Genomic DNA, 27,739 nt, shown 5'->3' with positions numbered 1-27,739 from the left:
AAAAAAAAAAAAAAAAAAAAAAAAACAAACAAACAAACAAACAAACAAAAAACCAGACAAAGAAACAAAACAACAACAGTATCTACAACAACAAAACAAACAAAGAAGAAACGCCATCAGAACCGCCCGTAGGACATTTTCTTGATTAATAACTGATGTGGGACAGCACAGCTCACTGTAGGTGCCGCCACGCCCGGGGTACATGATCCCACCAATGAGCAGTTTTCCTCCATGATCTCTGATTCTGTTTCTGTCTCAACATTCCTGCTCTGAAGTCTCTCAGTGATGGACTGTGCTGAGGAATTGTTAGTCAAATAAACCCTTTCCTACACGAATTGGTTTTGGTCATTGTTTTATCATAACAATAGAAAGCAAACTACTAGAGCCTTTATCAAGGTCCTCAAGTCTTCTGCAGAACCAAGAGGAAACTTATTTCTGCTTGCGTTTTTAATTGTGGGCTCTCCAGGCAAAAACACATTTCAGGATTTTCAGACCCCAAACAGCTATTTGGGTTTTCCTTGGCTTTGTATTTTTTTTCTATATTGAATGATTTTTTTTATTTGTGTTTTCCCCCTTTCTTTTTAAAACCAAAGTTTGCCTCCCTCCCCTCTTCCCAGTCCCACATTTCAGCCTGCGCTGTATCCATTCCTCCTCCACTGTTTCTATTTAAATACAGGCAGGTATCCCATAGATATCAGTCTGCCATGGTATATTCAGCTGCAGTGAGACCAGGCACCCTCTCCTCTGTCAAGGAAGGAAGAAGGAATGGGTCACGCTTTGTATTTTAAAAATAAGCTTTTTCATTAATTCCACACAATCATTACAATAACAGATACCCCTTACTTCTTTTGATATGAAAATTCTATTGGACAAGAACAATCATTTTAATGGCTTTCTTTTGTCACCAGATGCGATCTGTCACATCTGGTGAGTTTTCACTGAGTTCGTCTGTCACTATTTAGGTTTTCGAGGAATCGTGGTTGTGCTGGGACTGGAGATATGGTAGAGAGAGAAGTTCCGGAGACCTTGGCCCAAATCTGAAAAATTAGCATATGAAGAAAAGAAACTCAACCAAAAAAACTTCAAGTTGGTACTGAGGATATTTGGAAAATATTTCAGTCCTCAACACATCTGTTACTCTTGAAAGAGAAGGGCACTTTATAAAGTCTTAAGGGTACCTAAAAATACACTACGGCCTTGATTTGGGATACTAATAAGACAAGCAATGTAGGAAGCTGAAAACCTGTAACAGCACAACGAGAAAACCCACGTCTGCAGATGACCCCAGAGCTACACCCCTCCACCCTTTGTATAGTAGGCTTTTTTTTTTTTTTTTTTTTTTTGGTGTTTCGAGACAGGTTTCTCTGTGGTTTTGGAGCCTGTCCTGGAACTAGCTCTTGTAGACCAGGCTGGTCTCGAACTCACAGAGATCCGCCTGCCTCTGCCTCCCAAGTGCTGGGATTAAAGGCGTGTGCCACCAACGCCCGGTTTATACTAGGCTTTTGAGGGGCTACACGGGTTTTTTTTTTTTTTTTTGCTCTGTTCTCCTTCTTCCATGTATGTATACTTATCCTAATAAACTGTTTCTGCTTTTGCCACAACTGTGGGTATCTGCTCAACTCTTTGCTCCTGAATACAAAAATGTGGAATCCTTAGGGAAACACCCTTGTGATGACCAGTATAAACAATCTATTGTTCATTGTTCCTAGATATAGATAATCCTGCTTATAAGAAAATGAAAAGATATGACATTTCCTATATCTCTCTATGTTTGGTCAATTTAAACAATTTGGACATGGAATTGAATGTTCTGTACTCATGCAGAAGAAAGAGCATCGCTTATCAAATAGGAGAAATGAAGAGATCCATATACTCATAAGACCAATAAAAGGGACTATAAAATTAGGATAACAATCTTTTTTTTTTAGAAAAGGATAAATATATTTTATTAATAAAAATGCAAGAGGGCCCAGCATGGCCGCACATGACAGTAATCTCAGAACTCAGCAGGTACATACAGGAGGACCAGGCATTTGAGGCCTCAGCTATAGTAAACTGAAGGCTAGCCTGGCCTGGAGGATAACAGTCTTCCATACCTCACAAAGCAGAGTGGAAGAATGGACAGAGACTCAATCTCCTGGAGCAGTAAGGTCAGTGTCTCTGGCACTCTCCTGTCTATCTTGAAGAATTTCAAAGCTGATTAAGAAGGAGACTCTATTTATACATAGAGGATATTCACCCCATATCCTTCTAGACATCTCTGCATTATTCAAGATATATACTTGATTTAATCTGCATAAAGTTTCAAGTCTAACCCTAGGAGGTCTGAAACCTAGTTTTACTATTTCTCTTCAAAGAATTCTGTAAGAATAATTGAAGGACAAAGATAACAGTAGAACCATTCATTCACGGACTCCTACACATTTCCAGGAAATCATTAGTAACACGATTTTCATCTCAACAAGCATGTAATGTTTGTTGACTAAAACATACACACAGGGAATTCTGGGTCAATGAAGGCGGAATAAAAATAGAACCTCCCCACGATCCTCATTTCCCGATCCCCTAATTTTTCTGTGTAAATCATGTAGAAGATTCACACCTGTGGGATGAATATCCAGTATACATCTTTTAATTTCAGACCGCTAGTCCTGTAACGACCTGAGCTTTTACTTTCCCTTGGTCAATCTGCATGCTAAAGAACACTGCTCAGATTACCTAAGTCAGTACAAGTCTTCGAACCTGAAACAATGTCTGTGTTCTTAAAACTGGACTTAAAACTTAGACACAGTGGTTCTCAACTTTTTTTTTTAATGCCGAGACCGTTTAATACAGTTCCCATGCTGTGCTGAACCCCCAACCGTAAAATTATTTTTGTTGCTCTTTCGTAACTGTAACGATGCAAAAATCTGATATAAATAGGTGATATAGATCCGGGTGGCGACCCACAGGTTGAGAACCGCGGTGACTTGGAGCAATCATAATGTACTACTTACTATTTAGTGAAATAAGCAACAAATGCCAAACTTATTTGTTGCTAATACATATAGTTATCCCTATTGAAGGCAGAACGAATTGTATAGACATACTTAATACAATGTGTTAAATTTTAACTCTTGTCTTTACTGTTGTCTCAGGTCCCGCCTCCAGCTTTTCATTGGACAAACGCACAGAAGGGCCGTAATTGACAGTTGTTTCCGCCCCTCCTCTTGAGGTTTTCAAACAGGTCCGCCTTGGTATTATAAAAGCTAAGAAGCAGGCGTGTTGGAGTCATTGTGTACTGAGCTTTCAGTTAGAGCTACACAATGTCTGGTCGCGGCAAAGGTGGCAAAGGTCTGGGAAAAGGCGGCGCCAAGCGCCACCGCAAGGTCCTGCGCGACAACATCCAGGGCATCACCAAGCCCGCCATCCGCCGCCTGGCCCGGCGCGGAGGAGTCAAGCGCATCTCCGGCCTCATCTACGAGGAGACCCGCGGGGTGCTGAAGGTGTTCCTGGAGAACGTGATCCGCGACGCGGTCACCTACACGGAGCACGCCAAGCGCAAGACCGTCACGGCCATGGACGTGGTCTACGCGCTCAAGCGCCAGGGCCGCACCCTCTACGGCTTCGGAGGTTAAATGTATCACCTAGTCTTTGTTCACAAAAGGCCCTTTTCAGGGCCACCCACATTTTCACGTAAAAGGGCGTACTCAATTTCTCGTTCTGTTTTGTGAGGTTGCTTTAGTAGTTTTACAGTTACTCAATTGCCTTTGAAACTATCTCACCGTTGGACGGTGCATTAGTTGCTTTCCCCAACTTTTGGAGTTCATGTACGGCTTATTTTCATACTAAGTCCCCTTTGGATTTTTGTCCGACTAATTTTCAGTCAGCTAACAATTTTGTTGGGCTGAGAGATACCAATGTAGTTGAGCTCTGACCACTCAGGTTTTTTTCTCCGCAGCCACTTGTCCTTCAAAGGCCTCTAACCCCGGTTCCCGGGTGATCTGATCTCAGACATCATGATGCAATCACAGGCCCAGGGCCAAAGTTTCAGAAGAAGCATACTTAAGACTTAAAAAGAAAGGTAAAAATTGGAGTTTTAGGAAGTGGCTGCTCACATTGAATGAATTGTGCTAGGATGCGAAGTTTGGGAATGAAAAGTAAAGCATCTCAATACAGGAAAAAAGGAATCCACGTGTCTCTAGCATGGTTTAAGGTGAAACTGCCTAAGGTTGGTCCCAGGAGTGTTAAGATTCCCACCTAGGCCAGATATTCTGGTCTCTTGACCAGGATGGCCCCTCCCCCAATAATAGTCCTGTGTATGTATAAAAGTTTTACATGTATGAGTATATTTTATCAATAGTGGTTTCCCGGGAGTGAACGAATTTTATTCATCAATAGTGGTTTCCCGGGAGTGAACGAAGGCCGGGGAAGAGTGAGGTGGGCCCTGGCAATGTAGCTCCAGGCACAGTGTTAGCTTGGCTCAGTATTCCATTTCCAGTGTCTATAGAAGCAGGCCTGGTGGTTTGTTCTTTACTGTCAGCACCCAGGAGGTAGGTAGAGACTAGTAAAAAGTCAAGGCCATCCTCTGTTCAAGGCCCATGAGATATCGATGCTAGTCAGTCTTAAAACTAAACCAAACCAAACCAAATTCTCTAATCAATCCAGTCTTGGAAACCTGAAGAACTGAAACTTGTTAGTTCCCTGTTTAGAATCTTTTCTAATTTCTTAGTCTGTAAAATAAACACAGTAGTTTGACATATAAATCTTACATCTGCCCCTCAAGGAACAGTATACGGTCCAGGACTTTATTAACCTTCATCTGCAAATCAGATGTTTCCAAAATATCATCAGAGAGAGAAAGAGAACATCAGTGTCCCCTGAGTACTGAATTCTTTGTGTGTGTGTGTGTGTGTGTGTGTGTGTGTGTGTTGGTATTTATCACCTTTACAGCGATTCCAGGGATGAAACTCCGATGATCAGGCTCACAAGTCACTAGATTTATTCAGCTGTCCTGCCAACACTTCCTTTTGGAAACTTTTGCAAAACAGATCCCAGACCCTGAAGATGACAGAAATCTTGTGTGTTGGAACCATCTGTGTCCTTCAATAAGACCAACAGGTGGTGCCCACTGCCCTGCAGTCAAGATTTTTTGTTCTTATTTAATAGCAGATCCTTGCTAAGTAGCCCAGTTAGGCCTAGAGAAAAATCTGCAAAGTTCAGAGACTGGAGAGAGTCATGGGGATTTGAAAGAGCAGGAAAAGATAAAAGCAACAACAACAACAACATCCCCCCCCCCCAAAAAAAAAAATCCTGGGAAGAATCTTCTGACATTCCACGGAGGCCTCCTTTCCACCTCAGTTCTGGGCTTAAGGTCAGTACGGAAATGAAGGCAGGTTCAGTCAGGAATGCTTTAAATCTGAACAGGACAAGAGGTGTGGAGGTTCACTCTAATCCCAGGACTCAGCAGGCAGAGGCCACAGGAGGAACTGGGACAGGTTGGTCTGTGAGTTCCAGACTACACCTTAAAAACAGACAAACAAAACAAAACAAAACAAACAAGCCAAACAGGAACAAACACTACAAGGTGTGGTGGCCTCCACCCATAAATCCACGTTTAGAAACAGTGAGTTGGAGGGTTGCTGAGAGTTTGAGATTAGTTTGTGCTTTGTAGCTGCTCCAGGGTAGCCAGGAGATCTCATTCCAAAGAAAAGAAAGCTAAACAAACAAGATGCTAACATGGACATTTGAATTCTTAGAAGCCAATAATTCACCAGGAAGTTTCAGCCTTGTTTCTAAACTCACAATCATTGCAATTTTTTTTTAAAGTGAAAAACACAAAAACCCAAACATTTGTTTATCTGTGTATGCCCTGCTTGCCATGTAGGATAGAGGACATTTTTTTTTTTTTTTTTTACCTGAGTGCCATGTGGGTTTAGTGCACAGAACTCCGGTCTTCAGGCATGCTAGCAAATGACTTTACACGCAGCGGTCTCCTGGATTACAGTTGCAATTTTGTTACTTTAAAGTAACTTTTTTTTCTTTTATTTTTTTCCTGACAGGGTTTGGCGGTAGCTTTGTAGTCTATCCTGGCTGGTCTTGTAGACCAGGCTGGTTTCGAACTCACATAGATATGCCTGCATCTGCCTTCCGAGTGCTGGGATTAAAGGCCTACTTCCCGGCTTGTTATTACCTCACTATTAAAAAGGGAGGTCGGATAAAGGTAGTTGTCCAGCCTGAGAAAGGAAACATGGAATAGCAGGCAGCATGGCTGTAGCTCACTGGAACCGGGGATTTAGTTCCATTCCCCAGCACCCCTGATATCCTACTTTATTTTTTTCCCCTCACATTGGGTCAGGGTCCCTCCCTCCTGGGACATATAGTTCCAAAATAGCTAAATTTATAATCTGTAGACTACAGAGCCTGGCTACATTACAAATGCTAGGATTTTTTTTTTTTTTATTTCCAGATCTCATTTCCAAAACAAGCCAGGAAAGGGGTTTAAAAATTTTTCTTGCTGTTTAAGACACTCAGCAGTTAGGACAAGGAAGAAGGAAATGAAATGCTTCCAGGCCTGCCTACTTGATTTTCCTTTTAGTTTTACAAACAAAGCCTTTCCACCATTTCCTGTAATTGAAAAAGTAAACAAACCGGTTTGTTTCTTTTTAAAATGGATATGTTGTTGATGCTTCTCCCACAACCCAATTCATATGTAAAAGCTTAAAATGCAAAAGCTCCAGGCCACTTCTTTGGAGGCGGTGGGGGCGCTGAACGATTTAGAAGAGGTAAAAGTGGGCGCTGGTGCTTCAGGCACTTTCGCTTTCGGCGAGCTGAGACAGGCGGTCTCTATCCTGGGAGGCGCCATGGAAATGGCGACCTGAGCTTCACCCAGAGCCGGCTAACAGGCACCGAACCAACAAGCTTGTTTTGAACGAGAAAATCAGATTCATCTTCCTTAGCTAAATCAGGTGATAAATCCACGGTTTTTCACTCCGCCTTCCCGTGACTGTTAATTTCCCAGGAATACTTAAAACAAAAGCTCGGGAAAACGGGCGTTCGGTCAGGTCGCTCAGCGGTCCGTTCCTCTCCCGCAGACACTAGGGTTGAACCTAACGTTTACATAGCACAAGGTGCTGAAAACGATCGTTCTGGACTCATTGTTCCAATACTCTAATTGCAGTTAAGTATTTCTGGGTAGCTTCAGAATGCAGAGGCCAAACTGATTCATAGAAATACAAGAGTGCCTAGTTAAGACTCTGCCTGCAGGAAGTGGAGAATACTAATACTGTCGCTTTAAAGACGGGATATTAGTGTGAGAGTGGTGCGTAGCTCTTAATTGTGAACAGTTGTGTGGCTCTGAAAAGAGCCTTTGGGTTAAGAGCGAGTTTGGTGCGCTCACTTGGAGCTGGTGTACTTGGTGACGGCCTTGGTGCCCTCGGACACGGCGTGCTTGGCCAGCTCCCCGGGCAGCAGCAGGCGCACGGCCGTCTGGATCTCCCGGGACGTGATGGTCGAGCGCTTGTTGTAATGCGCCAGGCGCGACGCCTCGCCCGCGATGCGCTCGAAGATGTCGTTGACGAACGAGTTCATGATGCCCATGGCCTTGGAAGAGATGCCGGTGTCGGGGTGGACCTGCTTCAGCACCTTGTACACGTACACCGAGTAGCTCTCCTTGCGGCTGCGCTTGCGCTTCTTGCCGTCCTTCTTCTGTGCCTTGGTCACGGCCTTCTTGGAGCCCTTCTTCGGGGCGGGCGCGGACTTCGCAGGTTCAGGCATATTCAGATTTCTTTCCGTGCAAGAAAAAGAAAGTGAAGCCTGAGAACACGTTGTTTGTCTATTTGTAGGGAGTTTTATGCAAATTAAGACTTCCTTTCTCCCTGTCTGATTGGTTAGCTGTTAGAGAGCCGGTTTACTCTCCCATTGGTTTAACCCGAATCTTGTAATACCCTTTCGAGCGATTATGCTTCTTAACTCTACATCAAATTTATTTCCTTCTAAACGTTTTAGAATAGATTTTTTTAAAAAGCAGAATTTGCTTTATTTTGAAACTCTAGAAGTTAAAGCTCGCGTCCAATTCAATATCAAACCGTTGAAAAGTTCTGTATTTTTCCACTTCGGGTTGCAGTCCGGTGAAAGAGAAAAGAACATAAGAACGCATCGCCTACTCTCAGGCTTCCCCAGGTTCCCAAGGCAGTACAGTGTAGTACCCTGAAAGGAAAGCTCAGAGTGAAATTAAACTGTAGAGAGCAAATCCTACTGATGACAAACGGTAGAGCGGTACGGGAATAAGAAATCCTGTTGGAAAACAATAATTTGAATAGTTTAGCCGAATTGGAAGATCACGTGTCAGGAGCTGAACAGGATGGAACCATCTAGATTAACATATGAAAGAAGCCAGATCGCAGAGGAAGGCTGGAACCAGATTGGGCACCAATTAAAAAAAAAAAAAAAAAAAAAGCCCGCGATCCGCCAAAGTAAAAGGCAGGCTATCCATCAGGTGGCTAGATGCTTTCTGGGAACTTTTCCTTAGCCCTGTAGTCCATTATCCTTGGGGGAGATTTTTCTTTATAATCTGTCTCTATTCATTTTTCAACCACATGGCCCTGGTACAGTTCTTTCCCCTGAGACACAAGAGTCTAGGTTTTAGCGTCCTCTGAACTTTTTGGTGTGTTGCTCAGCCAACCTGACCACAGTTTTCATGGCCATTCAGTTTCTGTTCTCCATGGGTAACTAACAGTATGTTTTTTTTTTTTCTTCCTCTCCTCAAGACTCCTCGGGTTTTCCTATTGCTTGCCTATACTGTTTGTCTTTCAAACTCTAATAAAACTGGTCTTGGCCTTCTGAACCTGTTTTTAAATTCTTGTATTAATGAGACTAAGTACTCAAAGAAGGAACAGTTTTCCCAGTAAACATCAGAACTAACATTTTAATTTAAGCGAGGCATAGTGGTACATGCCTTTGCTATTAGCACTTGGGAGGCAGAGGTAGGAGGATGTCTGCGTTCTAGGTTAAAACAGATAGATGGTAGGAAAAAAAAAGGCTAGTGATGCCTTGTTGGGAGCCATGAACCTCCAGACCCTGAATTTCTTGTCAACAACTTGTTTTCCCCTGATTTGAGTGCCTACAGCTGCTCTGAGCACCAGCCCCCCAGGAGTTCTTGAAGGCAGGAGAGTGGTTTCTGGTGGGTTTGGCTGGGGCGTGGCTATCTCTATATAATCTGCCTCTGAACACAATAAAGGGGGCATTCTTGTAGGCTTCCTGGATCAAGGATGATCAAGGTGGTTTCCTAATTTTCTGAGAAATCGCCACACTGCCATCCAAAAGGGCTGTACCAGCTTGCATTCCCACCAGCAATGCAGAAGTGTTCCCATTTCCCCACAAACTCTCCAGCAGTTGTCATCAGTGTTTTTGATCTTGGCCATTCTTACAATTGTAAGAGGGAATCTCGGAGTTGTTTTGATTTGCATTTCTGATGACTAAGGATGTTGAACATTTCCTTAAGTGTCTTTCAGCCATTTTAGATTCCTCTGTTGAGAGTTCCTTGTTTAGGCCAGAGGCAAACAATTGTAAAGAAGATATATACACACAAATGGGCTAATCTCCTAGAACTACAAAATATATTGCACAAAGGTAATCCTAGAAGGTTGGAGAGATTCACACTGCTGCTCCATAAAGATCATGAAAGAGCACAAAGTCAGGGAACTGTAACTGACTGCTTATCCAAAGTCTCTAGAAATGAGATCGGATGAGGCCAGTAGCTACTTTGTTGTTGAGACAGCATCTCTCTGTGTAGCCCTGGCTATCCTGTTGCTCTCTCTTTTGCAGGCTGGCCTTGAACTTTCAGAGATCCGTCCACACCTGCCTCCCTTGGGCTGGGATTAAATGTGTGCACCACCACGACTGGCACCGGTCGCTATTTTTAAATGCCATTGGTATTTGTGAGTTTGGTGTTTTGTTTTTGGCTGGATCTCACTCTGCACCCCTATCTCTTACCCCAGGCTATTCAGAACTCACTGGGTATTTGAAATTGGCCTTGATAGGATGGCAAAGCCACCTCAGCTGCCCAAATTCTTAGATTATGGTAATAAGACAATGTGCACAGTTGACCTAGCTCTGATTTTTAAACAAATTGCTATTGCTAAAGACTTCACATTCCTTCATTTTTGTGTCTTGTTAAACAAGACTGGGGATTACACATAGGTTATGAAAACAATGATTTAAAAAATTTAAATAGCAAGAACTACCCACCAGTGCTGAACATTCTTAAGGTCCTAGTAGTTATTTGTCTTATAGAAGGCTTCACGCAGCCCAGGCAGCCTTAAACTTACTCTGTAGCCAAGGGTGACCTTGAACTTCTACACTTTTGTCTCTATCTGTACACAGTCTAAGTTCCATAGTAAGTCCATAGCATTTGCCCATTTAGTGAATACCAAGACAAAACAAAACCCCAAATCAACCAACCAAGCAAACCCCCAAAACAAAAACATCATAGATGTTGGAGAAACAAATTAAAATATAATAGTTAGTGTATTTATGCTTAGAGAGAGGTTAGAATTGTATAGTCTACTTAGTTGTGGTTCAGTTATTGCAGAAATGAATTTCAAAATAGCACTTAAAGATTTTAAGTTAATTATTTTATTTTATTTTTTTAAGACATAGGACCAGAGTATTTCCTTGGCTAGCTTGGAACTTGCCAGGTGGTCCAGACCAACATCCTTGAGTTTCTGTCTCCGGGCTGCGGGGATGACAGGTATGCATCACCGTACACTGTTTGAGAAAGGTTTTGCTTTTGTTTTTTTTGTCAAAGGTGGCTAGCCTACCAAGGGCCTATATTCCCTAATTCTCCCAGTCACCCTTTTAATCTCCTCTACCTGGTAAATCTTTTGTTTATACAAAGGTCTTGCTTCATTTCTGAAACTTGATGACCGAGAGAGGCAGCCCCCTTCCCTCTTCCTTCATTTCCTTTACGCTAAATATGAATTAGCCAATCATGTCAGATTGTGACATCTCCTATCTATCAATGGGATGATACACAGTCACCACCAGGATAAAACACAGGTGGTGTTTATTTTTTAGTGAACTTATTGCCCCAGTGTGCTAAAGTTAGCCTGGCTGGGATTCTGTTGGTGTATCTCTGTAGACCTGGCTGTCCCGGAACTTACTGTACATCAGGAAGTCTACATTCGGGCTGATCTATACTCGGAGAGCTGCCTGCCTCCGCCTGAGTGCTGTGATTAAAGGGGTGAGCAACCACACCCAGCTCCCTGACGCCTCTTCTTTCATAGGGAAATTGCCTTCTCAATTTGTTTGGTATTTCTGTGTGAAGCACTGAGAATGTGTGTGTGTGTGTGTGTGTGTGTGTGTGTGTGTCCCCGTCCCTGGAAACAAGGTTTCACTGTAGTTGTAGAGCCTGTCCTGGAACTAGTTCTTGAAGACCAGGCTGGCCTCGAACTCACAGAGATCTGCCTGCCTCTGCCTCCCAAGTGCTAAGATTAAAAAGCCGTGTGCCTAGTTCCAGGACAGGCTCCAAAAGCTACAGAGAAACCCTGTCTCGAAAAACAAAACAAAACAACAAACAAACAACAAACAAAAAGGGCGTGTATTGGTTTTAAAATTTGTAGAATCCGTATAGACCAACTATTTTAATTTGATATTAAATGGAGATGTAGTCTATGTCTATATTCCACATCAATTCTCAAGGATTTATTATTACAAAAGGAAATAAAGAATTTTATGAATAGTTTTTTTATGTTAATTACATGTTGATGACATTTTAGCTATATTTGGTTAAGTAAAACACACTAAATTTAAGCACTGTTGCTATGCAGGTAGCCTACAAAGTTTTCATCAAGGGCAAACCTAAACTCAAGAGCAACCTGTGCCCAGTTAATCCTCTCCTTGGCATTCAGCTTTCTCTAGGAAACTGCGTAGAAAGAAAGAAAATGCTTTTGGGTGTGCTTCTTGAGAGGTAGCTCTGATCCCGCGTGACCTCTGAAACTCTAGGTAAGGCCTGATACTTGCAGCATCCCCCTCTGCCCTTCAAATACACCAAACTACAGAACAGAGTTGTTTTCTTTTCTCCCTACAGGGAAGCTAGAGGCTCCAAGTGAAGTTTGCCCTGTGTCATTGCTCTTCTCGTCCAGGAGCTCCGAGCGGGAACTCTTGCCGAATTGAACACAGCAAGTGGCGCTGATGGTGGTGTGTGATTGGTGCCTATACTGGAGCCTGAAGGGCACCCGGCAACTCCAGGAACACTGGGGGTGACGCAACATTGACTTGTGACCAATTAGTACCCAAGAACGGGGGAAACTCAGGACATGTGGGGAAACACTCTGTGTCGTTGCTAAATAGTATGCTTCAGCTGAGAGGAGAGTAAAAGTCGCCAAGGAGGATTCAGTGCGATGCTCAGATACTCTAACTGGGTATTGTCGTCCTTGCTTCCCTGAAGAGTGAAACTGAGCTCCTAAGGATTGGCACCAGCTAGGGAACACAATAAGACAAAAGCACGGGTCGGAGTTATTTATTTAGATTTTACAGGAGTTCTTCTTCTTCTTAAGTTCTTATTATGCTCTGCACGGATTCAGTCTTGTCCAACCCCTTTTTTAATTGATTTTATTGAGCTATACATTTTTCTCTGTTCCCCTCCCCTCCCCTTCAATTCTCTCCCATGGCCCCCATGCTCCCAATTTACTCAGGAGATCTTATCAGACTTGTCCAACTGTTAATTCTACCATATATGAGGGGAAAAGAAATCCTTCTAGTGCCCAAAAAAGATCAAGGTTTTGGATGCTTTGGGGAACAGTTGTGACCCCAAAAGCTAAGAAAACAGCCCCAAATTGGAAATATTAATAGAAAACAAACCTTTTTAAGATTATTGGGTCCAAGGCCTGTTGTAATCATAATTCATGATAAATGGTGGCCAGCTGCCTGACCACTACAACTGGCCGATAGGGTTATTAAAAGGAGCTGGCATACCTGAACAAGTTTAGCAGAATACTCACTCAGTTGCTTAATTGGTCTAATAGAGAATGACATGCTGGATCATTTATTCCTCATGTGATAAAAAATTTTACCATTAAGTTTATGGTGAAGAGATTTATTGTCCCCAGTGAGGACAGCTTTCAGTTCTAACGCTCAAGTCTCAGTGATTGATTTGGGGTATATCCTAGAGAAGGAGCTAGGAAAGTCAACAACGCATTGTTTTACTGGTAGTCATGACAACTAATCACAGTTGTACTGCACTTGGGAATAAGCAGCAACTAAGTCAGGACTCTGTCTGCTCTTGCTGTGTCTCTCTTGAAGGACTGGTTCCGAGCTTTCCTTTTGTACTTTTGGCAACATGCCACCTGCCAGAACAGTCCGGTCCATAGGAATTAAAAGCTTTGATATGCCTGCTTAGAGAGAGAGAGAGAGAGAGAGAGAGAGAGAGAGAGAGAGAGAGAGTCTCTTTAACTCAGAACTGCTGAGCCTATTACTTGGCTTTCAGATAAGAAGGTCTGGGTTGATCAGTGGCCACTACCCCAGGAAAAACTTGTGGCTATTAAAGAATCAATTGAGGAACAGTTACAGGGTGGCCATTTTGAGCCTTCATTTGTGGGACTCTCACTCCTTATTCTCAAAAGGAGCAAGAAGAAATTTCCTAGCAGAATGTTTCCCCAGGAAGATAGTGGCCTTCCCCTCTCCCACCCAGGAGATCCCGAGCACAAGGTCACTTAGCTCAGCCCAGCCAGCCACCTGGTTCAGGCTGATAAAGATGGCCTAACTCAACAACAGTGGCCTTGCTCTAAAAAGAAGGAAAAAGCTGACTTAACAGAATGGGAGGGAGCAAAAGTCCTTGTACCCGTGGCAAAGCAGCTTCAAAGATTCTCTTTGTAGTTATGCCTTTAAAAGTTTACCCCACAGAGGAGATGCAACTCCTCTCTACCTCGTTGTAACGGGGATGGAGATGAGATCCAAACATGTTTGTATTATGCTGATTAAACCTTGCTTGTTACAGTCTGGGCCTCTCTGGTGGTCTCTCTCTGGGGGTCGTAATCTGGGCACAACACATTAATCCTCTGGAATACACCTATATTTGTCACGAGCCATTTCCCCCCTAAAAATCATTACAGGAACCATCACCCTGGGGAGTCTGCAGGGAACCTCACACCCATAATTATGTTCTATTGACAGAACCTGCCCCATACCCAATTAACTGTTATCTGTTAGCAGAATGCGCCTCACATTCCAGCTATCCAGGGAACCAGGTGTGGCAACTCGTGACTTCTTGGCCTACCTGTCCGAATGTCCTGGCCTACGTGACGAACCTGAACCACGTGACCTGGAACACGAGGCAAGAGTCCAATTTCCCTGCCCCCCCAAGTCCTCACGCAGGGCCTATATAAACAGCAACCATGATCCTAATAAACGGGGCTTTGACAAATCTGCTTGGCCTCCTTCTTCTGTCCTAGCCCATTCCCTTCCAGGTAGCGCCCCTCCAAGACCCTGGAATAACTAGCTGCAGGGTGGGTTACAAACCCCTAGACTAGTGACCCACCCAAGGCGGCAACATATATTTACTATTAAGAAAAAAATCTGGTAAAGGAGATTATTAAATAATTTACAAGTCATTAATACCAATATGCAAACTATGGGATCCTTACCACCTGGCCTCCCTCATTCTTCTAAGGTCTCTTAAAATTGGCATATAATTGTTTTATATTTAAAAGTTTTAAAAATCATTCCTTTATATTCTCAATCAAATTGGATTTCTAAAAATTATTTTGTCCTTTTCATAAATCGCTGTAAGTGAAGGATGGATTCATCTCCTCCTGTAGAGACACTCCTTGCACAGGAAGGTAACGCTTTCTGGAAGTCCCTGAAATCGAACAGTCTCATCAGGACCCTCTTCCCAAGAGTAAACAAATCAAACTGCAAAGACAGACCAGACCAGCTAACAGCAAGAAGCCAAGATCAGCTGAGCCGCCTTGAATAGGCTTAAATCAGCTGGAGGACTTGAAGGGGCAGTCTCCTTCCTGCTGGGCTGCCCCAGGCTGGGTAACTGTTACCCAGGTTACCCCGGTTACCCAGGTTACCTGGCCTTTGTGAGCTGTCAGCTGTGCTATGGTCGGCTTTGGTGATGCAGCTGTCTTTGAGTTCCTGAATTTCTGCTCCTGTAAGTAACCTAGCACCTATACTCCTGTTGGGGTAATGTTTTTGTACGATGGGTGAAGATGCATCTCTGTTTAACCTGACCTGCCTAAGGCACCTCTGATTGTCTTAATAAAGAGCTGTAAGAATGGTCAACAGCTAGGCAGAAAAGGACAAGTGGAACTTCCAGGAACGCTGGGAAGGAGCCAGAGACACCAGAGATTTGCCAAGCAGAAGCAGAGGAAGTCGGACATATGGTTATGGAGGAGAGGTAACATGTTGTGGCAAAATGTAGGTTAATATAAATGGGTTAATTTAAGTGGTAAGAGCTAGTTGGGAACAAGCCTAAGCTAAGGCTAAGTTTTCCTAACTAAAGAAAGTCTCAGTGTCATTATTAGAGAGCTAGTGAAATAAAGGAAGACCTGTTACATACTCCTGAAGGTAACAAACCCCTCAGTAGCCTTTCTGATTCACAGCATGTGGTGGGTATTACTCAAAGAACAGAAATAGCACAGATCAAAACTATCTCCAGTCCATTGTTATTACAGTTGTTCCACACTAATGGCCAGCCAGAGTCTACCCCCTTTATTTAATCACTCATCTCAGGTAACGTTCTAATTTACCGGAACTAGAAAAAGATAATTTTGAGGTTGATAAATGGGCATCTACCGTATTCGAGACAGCTGTTGAGTCACATGCTCCATGACATCAACCTCCTAAGATGTTACAGAACCAATTTCTACTACCAAAGGACAAGCTTCACAACTAACTCATTCTTACAACCCCTCTGTACCCTCAACTTCAATGAGTGGACCGGACAGTTAAACCCCAGAGGAACTAAAGTTAATCATGGTCAACAGACGGATGTTACCCATCTACCCGACTCGGGAAAGTTAAGGTGTGCTCATGTCTCTAGTGATACTTACTCCTGTGTTATACATGGGAAAGCTCTTTCTGGTAATTCAGCTTCACATGCCATATTGTGTTTTCCTTATGGGGATGCCAAGAGAGATTAAAACTGATAACAGCTCAGTCCAAGTCAGTAACGTTTTCGGGCTTTTTGTGCAAGATGGAATATTATTCATAAGACAGGGTCACACAATGGTAGAGCGACTGCATGTTCTAAAGCTTTGATTAGAAAAATAAAAGGGCTGATGACTACATAGGGTTCTTGTCTCCTCTAAGTTTAATAGGTAGCTATGATTAATCTTTTTTTCCCTTGAAATGTGGATGGGCACACAGCCATGGAGTTATGTTATGCTCAAAAGCCCCTGACCTGCAGCTTTGGTCTATTGGGAAAATCTGAAACGGGACAGGTGCAGTGTTAGCATTTGGGGAAAGACTGGCTTGTGTTTTCCCAGAACCTGCACACGGATCTGTGTGTATTCCAAGCAGAAATATCAGATTCTCACCTAGAAGAGCTACAGTCATGCTTTCAGAAAAAGAGAACAATAAACCAAGAGGAGGCAAAAGGCTTGGGGTCCCGGTAGACCATTTTCGCTGTTCCTGTTAGGTTTCCGAGGCAGAGGGTTAGGAGACAGACCTTCAACAGACAGGACTGAGTAACATCAGTGCAGACGAGTGCAGCCTCCCAGAAGAAATTGAAGTGTCTGCCAAGGGAAAAACTTGGTTTCGACTCTTGTGGGAGAAGGGCGAGGGCTTGGGAATTAAGAATTTCTTGCAGCTGTAGGGGTCTCATGTCTGTCTCTCCTGCAGTCTCTCCTTTCCGGAATAGTTGTCCAGACAGACAACTGTTCTTTCTGCACCGATGGATAAAACTGAATCACCCACAATCTCATATGAATCCCATTTTACACCCACAAGCAACTTAAAAATCACCATGGCGGTGTGTGGTCCTAGCATAATAGTACTCTGTGTTGTGGGGTTTTAACCAGAGAAGACCGCTCAGACAGACACTGGTTTAAGTTGACAGAAAGTCTTCACAGTAGGCACATGACTGTGGGTGTTTGGGATCCCAGTGTATCCCTCAGTCTTTCTCAGAGTGAGCTTTTAAGCACAAAAAACATCCTGGCCTGACACACTTCCGTGAACAACAACAGTTAGCCAGAAGCCGAACTGCAGATGCTGAAAAGCAAGGTTAGTGCTTTTTGAGACTTTCCCAGGACTACGGGCTTTGAGGAAGGCCTTTGTTTTAGTTTTTGGCAGGTGGTGCTGTCTATGCGCTGAGTTTTACATCAGGAACTGTACTCCATCAGGGAGTCAGTTGTGCCAAGGTCTGGGATGCTGTTACATTTTGTACTCTTTGAACATTGAGAGATAGATTCTAACACTTTTACCACAAAGTTCAGTCTGCCTCCTGCTATCCTTGGGTTTCTAAGCAAAAAGCCTTTCATAGGGGAATCAGAAATGTGTTGGACACCTAACTGCAGCAGTTGGGAGATGGGGGTGGGAAGATGGAAGTTCTGTGCTTGTTGTGGTGTGGAATTAATCTGCCTTCTTAGAGAGTTGTCTCTCCAAGTATGTAGAGGTCAATAAGAAAAAGATTTGAAATGACTACGCACAACTGACCAGAACAGAAATCCCTGGCGGTTTGTAGAGTTTCCCGGCCCCAGCTTTCACTTTGAGTTAAACCTGTTTCTCAGAATGAAATTCCAAGCTTTGGTTGTTTGGACAAACTGGAAGGTTGGTAATCGACATCGTTTTCTAGCGATGGACCCTGGATGCTTTCTCCAGGCAGCTGCTCCCCAGGGCCAGCCTGCTGCCTGGGGGGCGGGGGATTCTGCTCTTCCTGAGAAGAGGTGCAGGGATCACTGATCACCTGTCAGCCAGGATCATCTCTAAACCACCTGGCAGAGGGAAGACTCTTGGGCTAAATTTAACTTTTGGGCAACTTAATGTTTTCTGAGCAAGTTTATTGGTAAATCCTTTTTATCATCCGTTTCTGCCTCCTTCTCCTCTTTCAGTTTCGGCCGAGAGAGAGCCTGTCTCATTTCCCACAGCTCCTCCAGAAGAAGAGTAGAAACATGCTTATAAGCCATTTCCTACTGGATAGTGTGCTGAAATGTAGCTGGGTAGGATAGTAGGCCCAAGAACATTTTAGTTTGAAGCTAGTTTAATCTCAGAGACCTTGAAGGCAGGAACATATACAGGCCGGATAGAGAGAAGGGAGTCAGATAGAAATTCCAAGGGCCTCCATGAAGGAGAAATTTTAATTAAAATTAAGAAGCAGTTTGTTTAAATTAGTTGGCAAGACAGGTCAGGTGATTATTTATGATGTAAAGAGTATGGATTTAGAGGGTCTGTTTGGCTTTGTCCCCAGGAAACAAATTCCTTGAAGGAAGCCATTTTAAGAAGACATTAGGATACCTTTAATTGCCGTTGTCTTCCAGGGTCACCTCAGTAACGTCAGGTACAGCAAGTAATATCTCAATTAAAATGTGCGGGGCCTGATGCGTACGAATGACTATGAAACACAGTTGGCTCTGTGTTAGTGTGGTGTAGACTTCCTGAAGTGTCTAGTGACTTGCAGAGGCGGGAATGGCTCGTTCTCTGTGAGCTCACCATCTGATGACGATGATGTGCTGGAGGGAGTTCCTAGACCACAAGATGCGAGCTTGAAAAGTGAGTCGGGGATGGTCTTATTTTCCGTGTGCTGTCCTTCCAGCACTCGGGAGTCAGAGGCAGGTGGACGATGGTTTCGAAGTTCTTTTTGGTTACATAGTGAGTGCTAGGCCAGCACGGTGTTTAGGAGACCCTGTCTCAAAAGCAAAAGGAAACCCCAAAGTCATTCAGCCAATCAGGGCAGTTGGCAGAATGCTCACAAGGACGTGGAGGGGCTTGCCCTGTGAAATTTCCCTCCACATACACAAACTGTTTTTTTCACACTTCACCAAATAAAACGTAAAAATCATATTAACTAAAAATACATTCCAAGGTTTGTTGTATATGTGTGAGCTCAGAGATGGAAAGTTCACGTTTGCTTTTTCTTCCTAAAAATGTACCAGTGCTGGAATACATACAGTATTCTATAATGATTTTTAAAATAAGGGATCCACATGCATATTAATTATGCATTACAAGTATTCTATAAGTACATATAGTAGAAAAGTATACTAATCATGCAGGGGTTTCGACAACATTGATGGGAAAATGCACCTGGGTAATGTTTGCTGGAGAATACCACAAAGCAAGCTTACTGTTAAACAAACGACTAAGGGTCCACATATTAGTGATAGAAAGGGACACTGGATTTTTTTTTTTTTTTAGAGGAATCTTCTCTAAGCAAAACACACTAGGCTTCTAAAGCCCAGAGAAACTTATCCCACACATGAGCCCTTCCTTGCCTGTTTAAAAAGTACATAACAAAGGAGAAATCCTCGAAATTCCACAGAACAATACAGACCTAAGACCCAACACAGTACTGGATATACCGACTAGGATTCCTTGGGTAAATCCACGATTAGATCTGAGATTCGGGATTTCTTATCTACCTCCTGGAGTAAAGAGTTTCATGAACAGAACTAAGATGCTGTAACAACAACAATAGCAGCAGCACAGGCAGCAAAGAAACAGACAAAAAACTAAAGTCGCAGAGCCGGTGAAGGAAGAAACCGGACTCAAGGGCCTGGATTTAAAATTATGCGGTGTCGCAGCGCCACCTAGTGCTTCACAAAGGCAAAACACCTTCAGACGATATCGTGCACTTTTCTATGTGTTCAGTTGACAAGAGATTTTCTAGGTTTACTCAAGTCATTTTTTTTAAGCTATTGTTTATTGTGTGCATTTCTATGTACTCACCATCAAGGACTTTGGATGTGCACATATAATTTTGTAAATAAATGTCATGATGTCAAAGAGAGAGACAACTCGGAGCAGCCATCAGTCATCAAACAAGATGCATCTCCTCTCAGTGAGTTCCCCAGACAAGCAAAGAATTTCAGATTCTTGGATAGAACCTATAATATAATGATTTATTAGGGGTTTAAGTAAATGAAAATGGGGAAAATAAATAAAGCAAGGAGCAAAGGATGGTCAAGTATATTTGAAGAGGAGTAAGCAGAAATGATCCTAAAATAAATACACAGCAATAACGTTCAATGCACACCTAACCACGAGCTGCAGAAGACAGCGTCCGGAAGAGTTTCTAAAAGGAGGGTCTCAGAGGTAGGGGGGGATGGCTTGAGCAGGTTAAGGCGTTTGCTGCCAAGCTTGTCTCCTTGATGGAGTGCCATCTCTGGGACCCACACGGTGTTAGGAGAGTTTGTTCTGTGGGATTCGCAAATTATCAACTGTCTTAGGAAAACAGCAGATAAAAATGCTGTTAGAGCAAAAGAAAACAAGGAGAATGAATAAAAAAAGCGAAAAAGAGCAAAAGACTCAAAACGCGTCATTGAAGCAGGCTGACAGTTTCGGCCAGGGTCTGAGGGCAAAGGTGGAGGTGGGAGTCAGAGGCTGTGATGGGTGTAAGGCCTGGGCCCTCCCATCTTTTTCACCTTCTTCCAAAACGTTAGTGCAGGAGCTGATCCAGGAGGAAGGTCTTTTCAGAAGCCCACGCCTGGCTTTTCTCTCTGCCTTCTAAGGCCCCCTTACTCTGACTGCCACATGCAGGCCTGCGCACATACACAAAATAAAACAAAAGAAATGTTAGGAAAAATGTGATTTCATACTTGAATTGTGGGGTGACCTTTCAACACACTAGTTTTAGAAATTCAAATAAGAAGTAAAGGACCGTGTCTATGCAACAGACAAGCCATGATTCAGAGAATAATTTTTTTAAAGCACGCACTGCATTGCGTGAATAATCCAACCCTGATTTCAGAAAAATATCATGGTAGATAGAAAAGAGTCAGCTTCACTCACACAGTCTGCTCTTTTCTCACAATCTAAAGAGCAACAGCGACAGAAACTCTACAGTTCAGCAAGAAGCTAAAACAGAGTAAAACGGAACACGGTAGAAATAAATCTGATGTATCTACTATAGTTTTTAGTGCTGGCGATTGAACCCAAGGCCTCTGACATTCTAGATAAATGTACTCCCATTGAGCTGTCTTCTTAGCCTTCTTTCCTTTTCCAATCTTGAGACAAGGTCACTAATAAGTCTTCCAAGCTGGCCTTGGCCTCATCCTTCAGTCTAGTCTCGACCTTATATCTTTCTCAGTGCCTGAGCCCTTACTATTCCTGGTCTGTACCACCAGGCCTAGTCCAGCTAGAAATAGAATTCAAAAGAACATGAATTGAGTAAAAAAAAAAAAAAATAGAGATGACCCACAAGTCAAAACCTTGTCTTCTGAGAAAGATGTGTGTGTGTGTGTGTGTGTGTGTGTATCTGTAAAACAGCAATTAAGAGGGAAAGTATCTACCAGAACTACCAGAAAGGAACTTTAGGGGGCCAGAAGACACGGAGTGTGGTGGCACGAGCCTGTCATCTCAGCACCGGGAGGCTGAGTTAGGCAGATGGGTTTTCAAGTCCAGTCTGGGCTAAATATTGGCATCCTGTCACAAGTAACAATAACAACCCTACCCCAAGCCCAAACAAAGTACAAAAACACAAGAGAATGCTATGGGTAACCTTAAAAAAATGAAAAATAGAACATGATGATTTTGCGGTAAAGAAGAAAACCATTAAAGAAATGAATAAAAAAGTATCTGAAATTAGGGTATGTAGTTAGGGCACTCCACCAACCATGGTGATACAAAACCTCATTAGATTTGAACAAATTTTGGTAAATTTCAAAGACTTGATACTTATTTAGTAGAATTTGATTTCCCAGAATAATAGTGCTCATTTCCTTATTTAATCTTAGTGCAATATTATTACCCAGACCAACAAAACTGCGTGTGAGGGGGAGATGGGGCACAAAAACAAACAAACAAACAAACAAACAAACATACAAACCAAAAAACAAAGAGAGAGAAGGAGACAAGAAAGAGAATTACATATTATCTCATGGCTAATGCATGTATCAGAGCAGATCTACTTAAGAGAAAACAGAAATGAACAGATCACACAATTAAAAAATACCATGTAGGATTTCTTCCAAGAAAAACAAAAATAAAACCCATACAATCCCCCTTACATCATAAAGTCGCCAATGTGAGAAAGCGATGGAGCAGAACTGAGCCCCTTTCTGGGAACACAGAAGAGGGGTTCCCAAGACATGGTGAGGAGCAGTGGAGCATTTGGGGAGACTTCTCAGAGGGAGAGAAGTAAGACAAGAGGCCCTTGCATTATTTCTTCCGGACATGGTCTGGAAAAGCCTGGCTAACACCGTGAGACAGGAGAGGACGCGAGAGGTTAATTCCATAAAGAAAGCCAATCCTTTGGTTGTTCTGGGCCTGAACTCAGGGCTGCACACATGTAAGGCAGGAGCTCTATCACTAAGTTAAATTTTGACTATATTTGGTTTAGAAAATAATACAGTTGTCACTGTTAGCAAATAAGAATATATAAACAAGCAGGTCGCACAAAACCTCCACTGAGTTCATGGTGTGAGGATGGACACGAGAACTTAGCTGTCAGAAAGTGAAACAGAAGGCAGGTACCATGAGCAGGTATCTAGTCCCCAGAATAAGTATTCCAGATCCACACGCAGCACCTGACAACTTGTTCACTGAATTACACAAGGTCCACTTACGTATCTAGGCATACTCCGCTAGGTTTATATTTTGTGATGACCATGTTAACATGTCCATACCTTTCAAAGGAACCCAAAGAGTCAATACTGTGCTAAACTATGATGGGTCCTTAGTAGAAAGTATAAACAGTGATATTTCTACCGATGAACCAAAATGGATAATAGAAAAGAAACCAAAAAATAAAAAATAAAAAAGAAAGGGAGGAAGGAAGCAAGAAAAGATAAAGGAAAAGAAAGAAAAGAGGGCTTAGCAGTTGAGGACACTTGTTCTTGCAGGGGTACTGTGTTCAGTTCCCAGCACCCACTTGGAGACTCACAACCCTCCAACATTCTAGTTCCGGAAGATCCAATACCCTTTCATGACCTGCAGGACTCCTGCAGGTGGCAGACAAGTACAGATACGCATACAATTAAAGAAGAGAGAAAAAGAAAGGAGGCGGGGTGAATCTTGGCTTGGTTTACGTGGTTGTATCATTGTTAGTCATTACGTGAGGTGGGCATCGGCACCTCCACACATTTGTGTTAATCAGCCTCCAGTGTCCTAACTTTTATTTTTAGTTAAAACTTTGTGGTACACCGGGCTGTGGTGGTGCACGGCTTTAATCCCAGCACTCAGGAGGCAGAGGCAAGCGGATCTCTATGAGTTCGAGGCCAACCTGGTCTACAAGAGCTAGTTCTTCAGAAACAATTGGAAGACAGGTAGTAGACCAAAATCTTCAAACTCCTGGTCTCCTTTATTTTTAATTAAAAAAATTAAATACCCAGGTGGTGGTGAAGCAAGCCTTTAATCCCAACACTTAAAGAGGCAGAGAGAGGTGGATCTTTGTGAGTTCAAGGCCAGAATGGTTTACTAAGTTCCAGGACAGGTCAAGGCTATAGGTCTGACTAGGTCAACCTAAGGCAGTATTTCTCAGACACTGTCCAGCTGTGCACTTTTTTTTTTGTCCAGATAGTATCTGTCGTTTGGCCTAGAATTTACTAGGTAGACGAGGCTGTCTGCCTAAGGAGTCCAGGGATCTGCCTCTTTCAGACTCCTACATGGGCCACCACACCCAGCTTTTTGCAGAATGTTGGAAATCTAAGTTTATAGTGCTTGCAAAGCATCCTCTTTTTATGTGTAAATGACTACAATGGAGTGTTTAGACTTTTATGTTCTTGACCACAACGTTTACAAGGGTGCAGCTGCTGGGACCCTCTGCACAGGTTGTCTAAAAGGGCCCTGGAGTGCTGAATTGTGGGGACAGTGGAAAGCAAAATCCTCACATCAGGTCCCCACTGAACAAGGTGTGTACCCAGGCCTGTGAGAGAGACTTGTGGTAGGGTTGTGCAGAGAGACCCTCCCCCTCCTTGCATCCTCGCATAGCAGCTCGACAAGGACAACCTTTGTCAGTTTTGGAACCTTAAAACTGGATTTGTTATTTGGTAACAGTGTTTCAGGGCAGTTCAAACAAAGTATGTGTTTTTCATGAAAGGGTTTCTCTGTAGCTTTGGAGCCTGTTCTAGGACTAGTTCTGTAGAACTTTAAGACAATTCTGAAGCCATTTCTGACAATTCTTAGTACTTCCCCTCCTCCCCTGGGGACCAAGGACATAACAGCTATGCATGCACGTCCTGAGATGTTGGGAACTTTCCATCTCCCTGGATAGGGGCAAGATAAACCTTAGGTGTTGACTCAGTTACTGGTGTTTTGACTTAGTCCCTGGGAAGAGGCAAAGTGGCCCTCAGATGTTTTCCCTTTACCTCATCTGATCTGGCAACCACTCTTCAGCCAATTATTGGTAATAGTTGTTTTGAATAAGCCAATCATAATAGTTAAAGAACAACCCCCAGGCACCCCTTCCTTTTGTGTTTTTTCCCTTTAAAAATAGCCCGTACCAGACAGACATTCAGGGTCTTCTAGCCTCCTGACTGCTGGAAGACCCTGTCATGACAGAATTGATAAAATCCTCATGCTTTTACATCAGCTGTGATGAGAGATGGTCTCTTGGGGCGACTCCTCCTCCTCAGTGATTGGACACTAGGGTCTAACAGCTCTTGTAGACCAGGCTGGCCTTGAACTCACAGAGATCCACCTGCCTCTGCCTTCTGAGTGCTGGGATTAAAAGTGTGTGCCACCACCGCCTGTCTCACTTCAAATAAAGTAATCAAGGTGTGCGGTCCTCAGACCAAAAGCATCACCTTGATAATTTAGGAGTAGGAACACATCAGGTCCAGATGGTATGCACTAGCAATTTGTTTTAAAAATATTTTAGATGACTCAGGGGCACAAACACGGTTGAGATGTGTCAGCTGCTTCAACTACTTTGGATAAGAATGCTACCTTTCAAATGACTCTCACACTAAAGCAGTTTTACCTTCAGAGTTTTTTTCCCACAGACAAGACGGCCCATTCACTCAGGAAATTGTGAAGCTAGCTAGGTCGGTGGGTGAATGGACAGATGTGTACATAGATAGATGGTCTAGAAGTGGGGGGGTGGTGGAAGAAGTGGTCATATAGGTGTGGAGCCCCAAAGTTGATTTCAGGTGTCTTCATCTTTGTTTTATATATTGGCACAAGGTCTCTCCCTGACCCTAGAGCTTACTGATGCCTGGTCTAGTTATTCAGCCTGTCCTGGGGGATCCCTTAGATCTGTTGGAATTACAGGGGGGTTATTGTACTTGCTGCTCTAGGGATCTGAACTCCATTAGCTTTGTCTCCGTTGGGCTACCCCCTCTGCTTCTAGCATGTTCCTAGTTTCCTACATAAAAAAATTAGAAAATGCACTGAGAAGGGACCTCCGGGATGCTTTCATTAGAGTTAGAAGGTGGAGATCTAAGCAGCTGCCGAGAGGAGAAAGTCATCTTTTCAGAGCTAGAAGTTAAGAAAGCAGGCAGGCAGGCTCAACATTCTGATGTGTGACAGCCCCTGCCTCCTGACTGCTAAGGTTATAGGCCGGTGCCACCATGCCTGACTCTTTACGTACATATCTCGTCAAGGGGATAATTACTCCTCACTTCTTGTCTTCAGGTGGATTATTTTTTTCCATCTGCTTTTGTCTGGTCTGTCCTTGGATCGTAAAACAGGAAAGCATTTGCTGTCTTACATCCTAAGGTACCATTGTCCACGACCAGACATTTGTAAAGGTGGGTCACTGAGTGTCAACAGCGCTGTTCTGTTGTTGGACTCTGGAGTCCAATTACCGAGGAGGAGTCGCCCCAAGAAAACACTCTCACACCTCAGTTGATGTAAAAGCATGAGGATTTTAATTAATTCTGTTGCGACAGGGTCTTTCAGCACTCGAGAAGCCAGAAAGACCCCGGATAGCTGGTACAGGCTACTTTTAAAGCAAAAAGCCACAGAAACAAGGGGGAAGTCTGGGGATTGTTCTTCAACTATTATGACTGGCTTATTTAAAGGGCTATTACCAATAATTGGCTGGAGAGCGGTTGCCAGATCAGGTGAGGTAAGAGTAAACATTTGAGGGTTATTTTGATCCCCTTCCCAGGGACTGAGTCAAAACATTGGGAACTGAGTTAACATCTTAAGGGTTATCTTGCCTCAATTTCAACAACTGAGTTCTATCTGGAGAACATTCACAAAGACTCAGGGAGATGGAAAGTTTCCAACATTTCAGTGCATGTGTGTGTAATTGTTAGATTCCTGGTTCCCAGGGGAGGGGGAAAGCATTAAGGCTGAGAGGCCTCAGAGTTGTCTTAAAGTTCTACACGGTCAGAGGTTGTGGCCATGCTGTGGTCCATGTGTCCCCAAACCGTTGCTTGCTGTGGGAGATCTGCTGTCTGTATCAGGAAGGTTGTCATGCCCTTTGTGTCCAAGGAAGCTGATGCAGACACTCATCTGTTCCAGTGGTGCCTGGAAGGCAGTCAGCTGCATGCAGCCAGCCTTTCTTCCTGTTCCCAGATCTTCCATTGGAAGACAGATATCAACCACCAATGAAAGCCAAATTCCATTTCTCCACAGACATTATTATCCATAACATTCCATTGGCATCTCTCATCCAGACTTCTCTTTCAAAGACTCCTTAGTATAAACTGAATTCCCAGCAGTTAGGCCCATAATAGAAGCAAATTCCATTTTTACAAATCAATCAACCAATAATCAATCAATCAAGCAAACAAACAAAAGTTCTACCGAGTTGCTCACTCTCTTTTCCTCCTTTTGAAGGACATCGTGTAGTGAGGTCTGTCAGGAGTTCTTGGGCAGCTCTGACTACTTACTTATTTATTTTCGAGACAGGGTTTCTCTGTAGCTTTGGAGCCTGTCCTGAACTATCTCTTATAGACCAGGTTGGCCTTGAACTTACAGAGATTCGCCTGCCTCTGCCTCCTGGGTGCTGGGATTAAAGGTGAGCGCCACCACTTCCTGGCAGCTCTGACACTTTATACTTCACAATGCCCAGGACAGATTTGTGTTTCCAGTTATTTTATGCACTTCTCTTCATTCACCTCTCTCCTCATTAAAAAAAGAAAAAGGAAGCAGGGGGCTGGAGAGATGGCTCAGAGGTTGAGAGCATTGTCTGCTCTTCCAAAGGTCCTGGGTTCAATTCCCAGCAATCACATGGTGGCTCATGACCATCTGTGGTGGGTTCTGGCGCCCTCTTCTGGCATACACAAAGACAGAATATTGTATACATAATAAATAAATATTAAAAAAGAAAGCAAAAGAGCATATTTATTAGGTATCATCTTCACCATCAACATTATTTTTTTTTTTTTATAAGAGGGTTGTTTTGATGTGTGCTTGTGAAATGGCTCATCAGGGCTTCCTGCTTTAGTATACTTCCAATACTTGCAGATAATAGCTCCAATAACGCTTAACTACTACGCACACTTGAATGATATGAATTGTTTACAGATCCCTCAATTGGCCTTAGCTGGTCTGATTGGAGTGGCTTGTCTTAGGAAATATTCCTGACATTTCCTGTAGCCCAGGTGGCCTTGAACTTAGTACACACTGAAACTACCTTTGAACTCATGACCTTCCTGTTTTTACCGGAAAAGGACACAGAGATGTACTATCACAGCACCTCCGCCCCCTC

At 43.2% G+C, this 27,739-nt stretch overlaps 1 protein-coding gene and 1 long non-coding RNA gene across 2 annotated transcripts; one reads left to right on the top strand and one right to left on the bottom strand.

The window, feature by feature from the left end:
* Positions 1-7,280: 7,280 nt before the first annotated feature.
* Positions 7,281-7,780, bottom strand: LOC126501813 (histone H2B type 1-C/E/F/G/I). Its single transcript, XM_050142670.1, has one exon. It carries the CDS (start codon positions 7,753-7,755, stop codon positions 7,375-7,377), a length of 381 nt encoding a protein of 126 aa, XP_049998627.1. The 5' UTR covers positions 7,756-7,780; the 3' UTR covers positions 7,281-7,374.
* Positions 7,781-10,510: 2,730 nt separating this feature from the next.
* On the top strand, positions 10,511-13,834 carry LOC126501840 (uncharacterized). Its single transcript, XR_007591807.1, has 3 exons — positions 10,511-10,729; positions 11,889-11,982; positions 12,068-13,834. It is a non-coding gene; the product is annotated as an uncharacterized lncRNA (long non-coding RNA).
* Positions 13,835-27,739: the final 13,905 nt, after the last annotated feature.

The sequence above is a fragment of the Alexandromys fortis genome, unplaced genomic scaffold (assembly GCF_014885135.2).
Source record: "Alexandromys fortis isolate MF-2015 unplaced genomic scaffold, M_Fortis_MF-2015_v1.1 scaffold_5, whole genome shotgun sequence".
In the NCBI taxonomy this organism is placed as follows: domain Eukaryota; kingdom Metazoa; phylum Chordata; class Mammalia; order Rodentia; family Cricetidae; genus Alexandromys; species Alexandromys fortis.
This window is presented reverse-complemented; position numbering and strand designations above follow the sequence as displayed.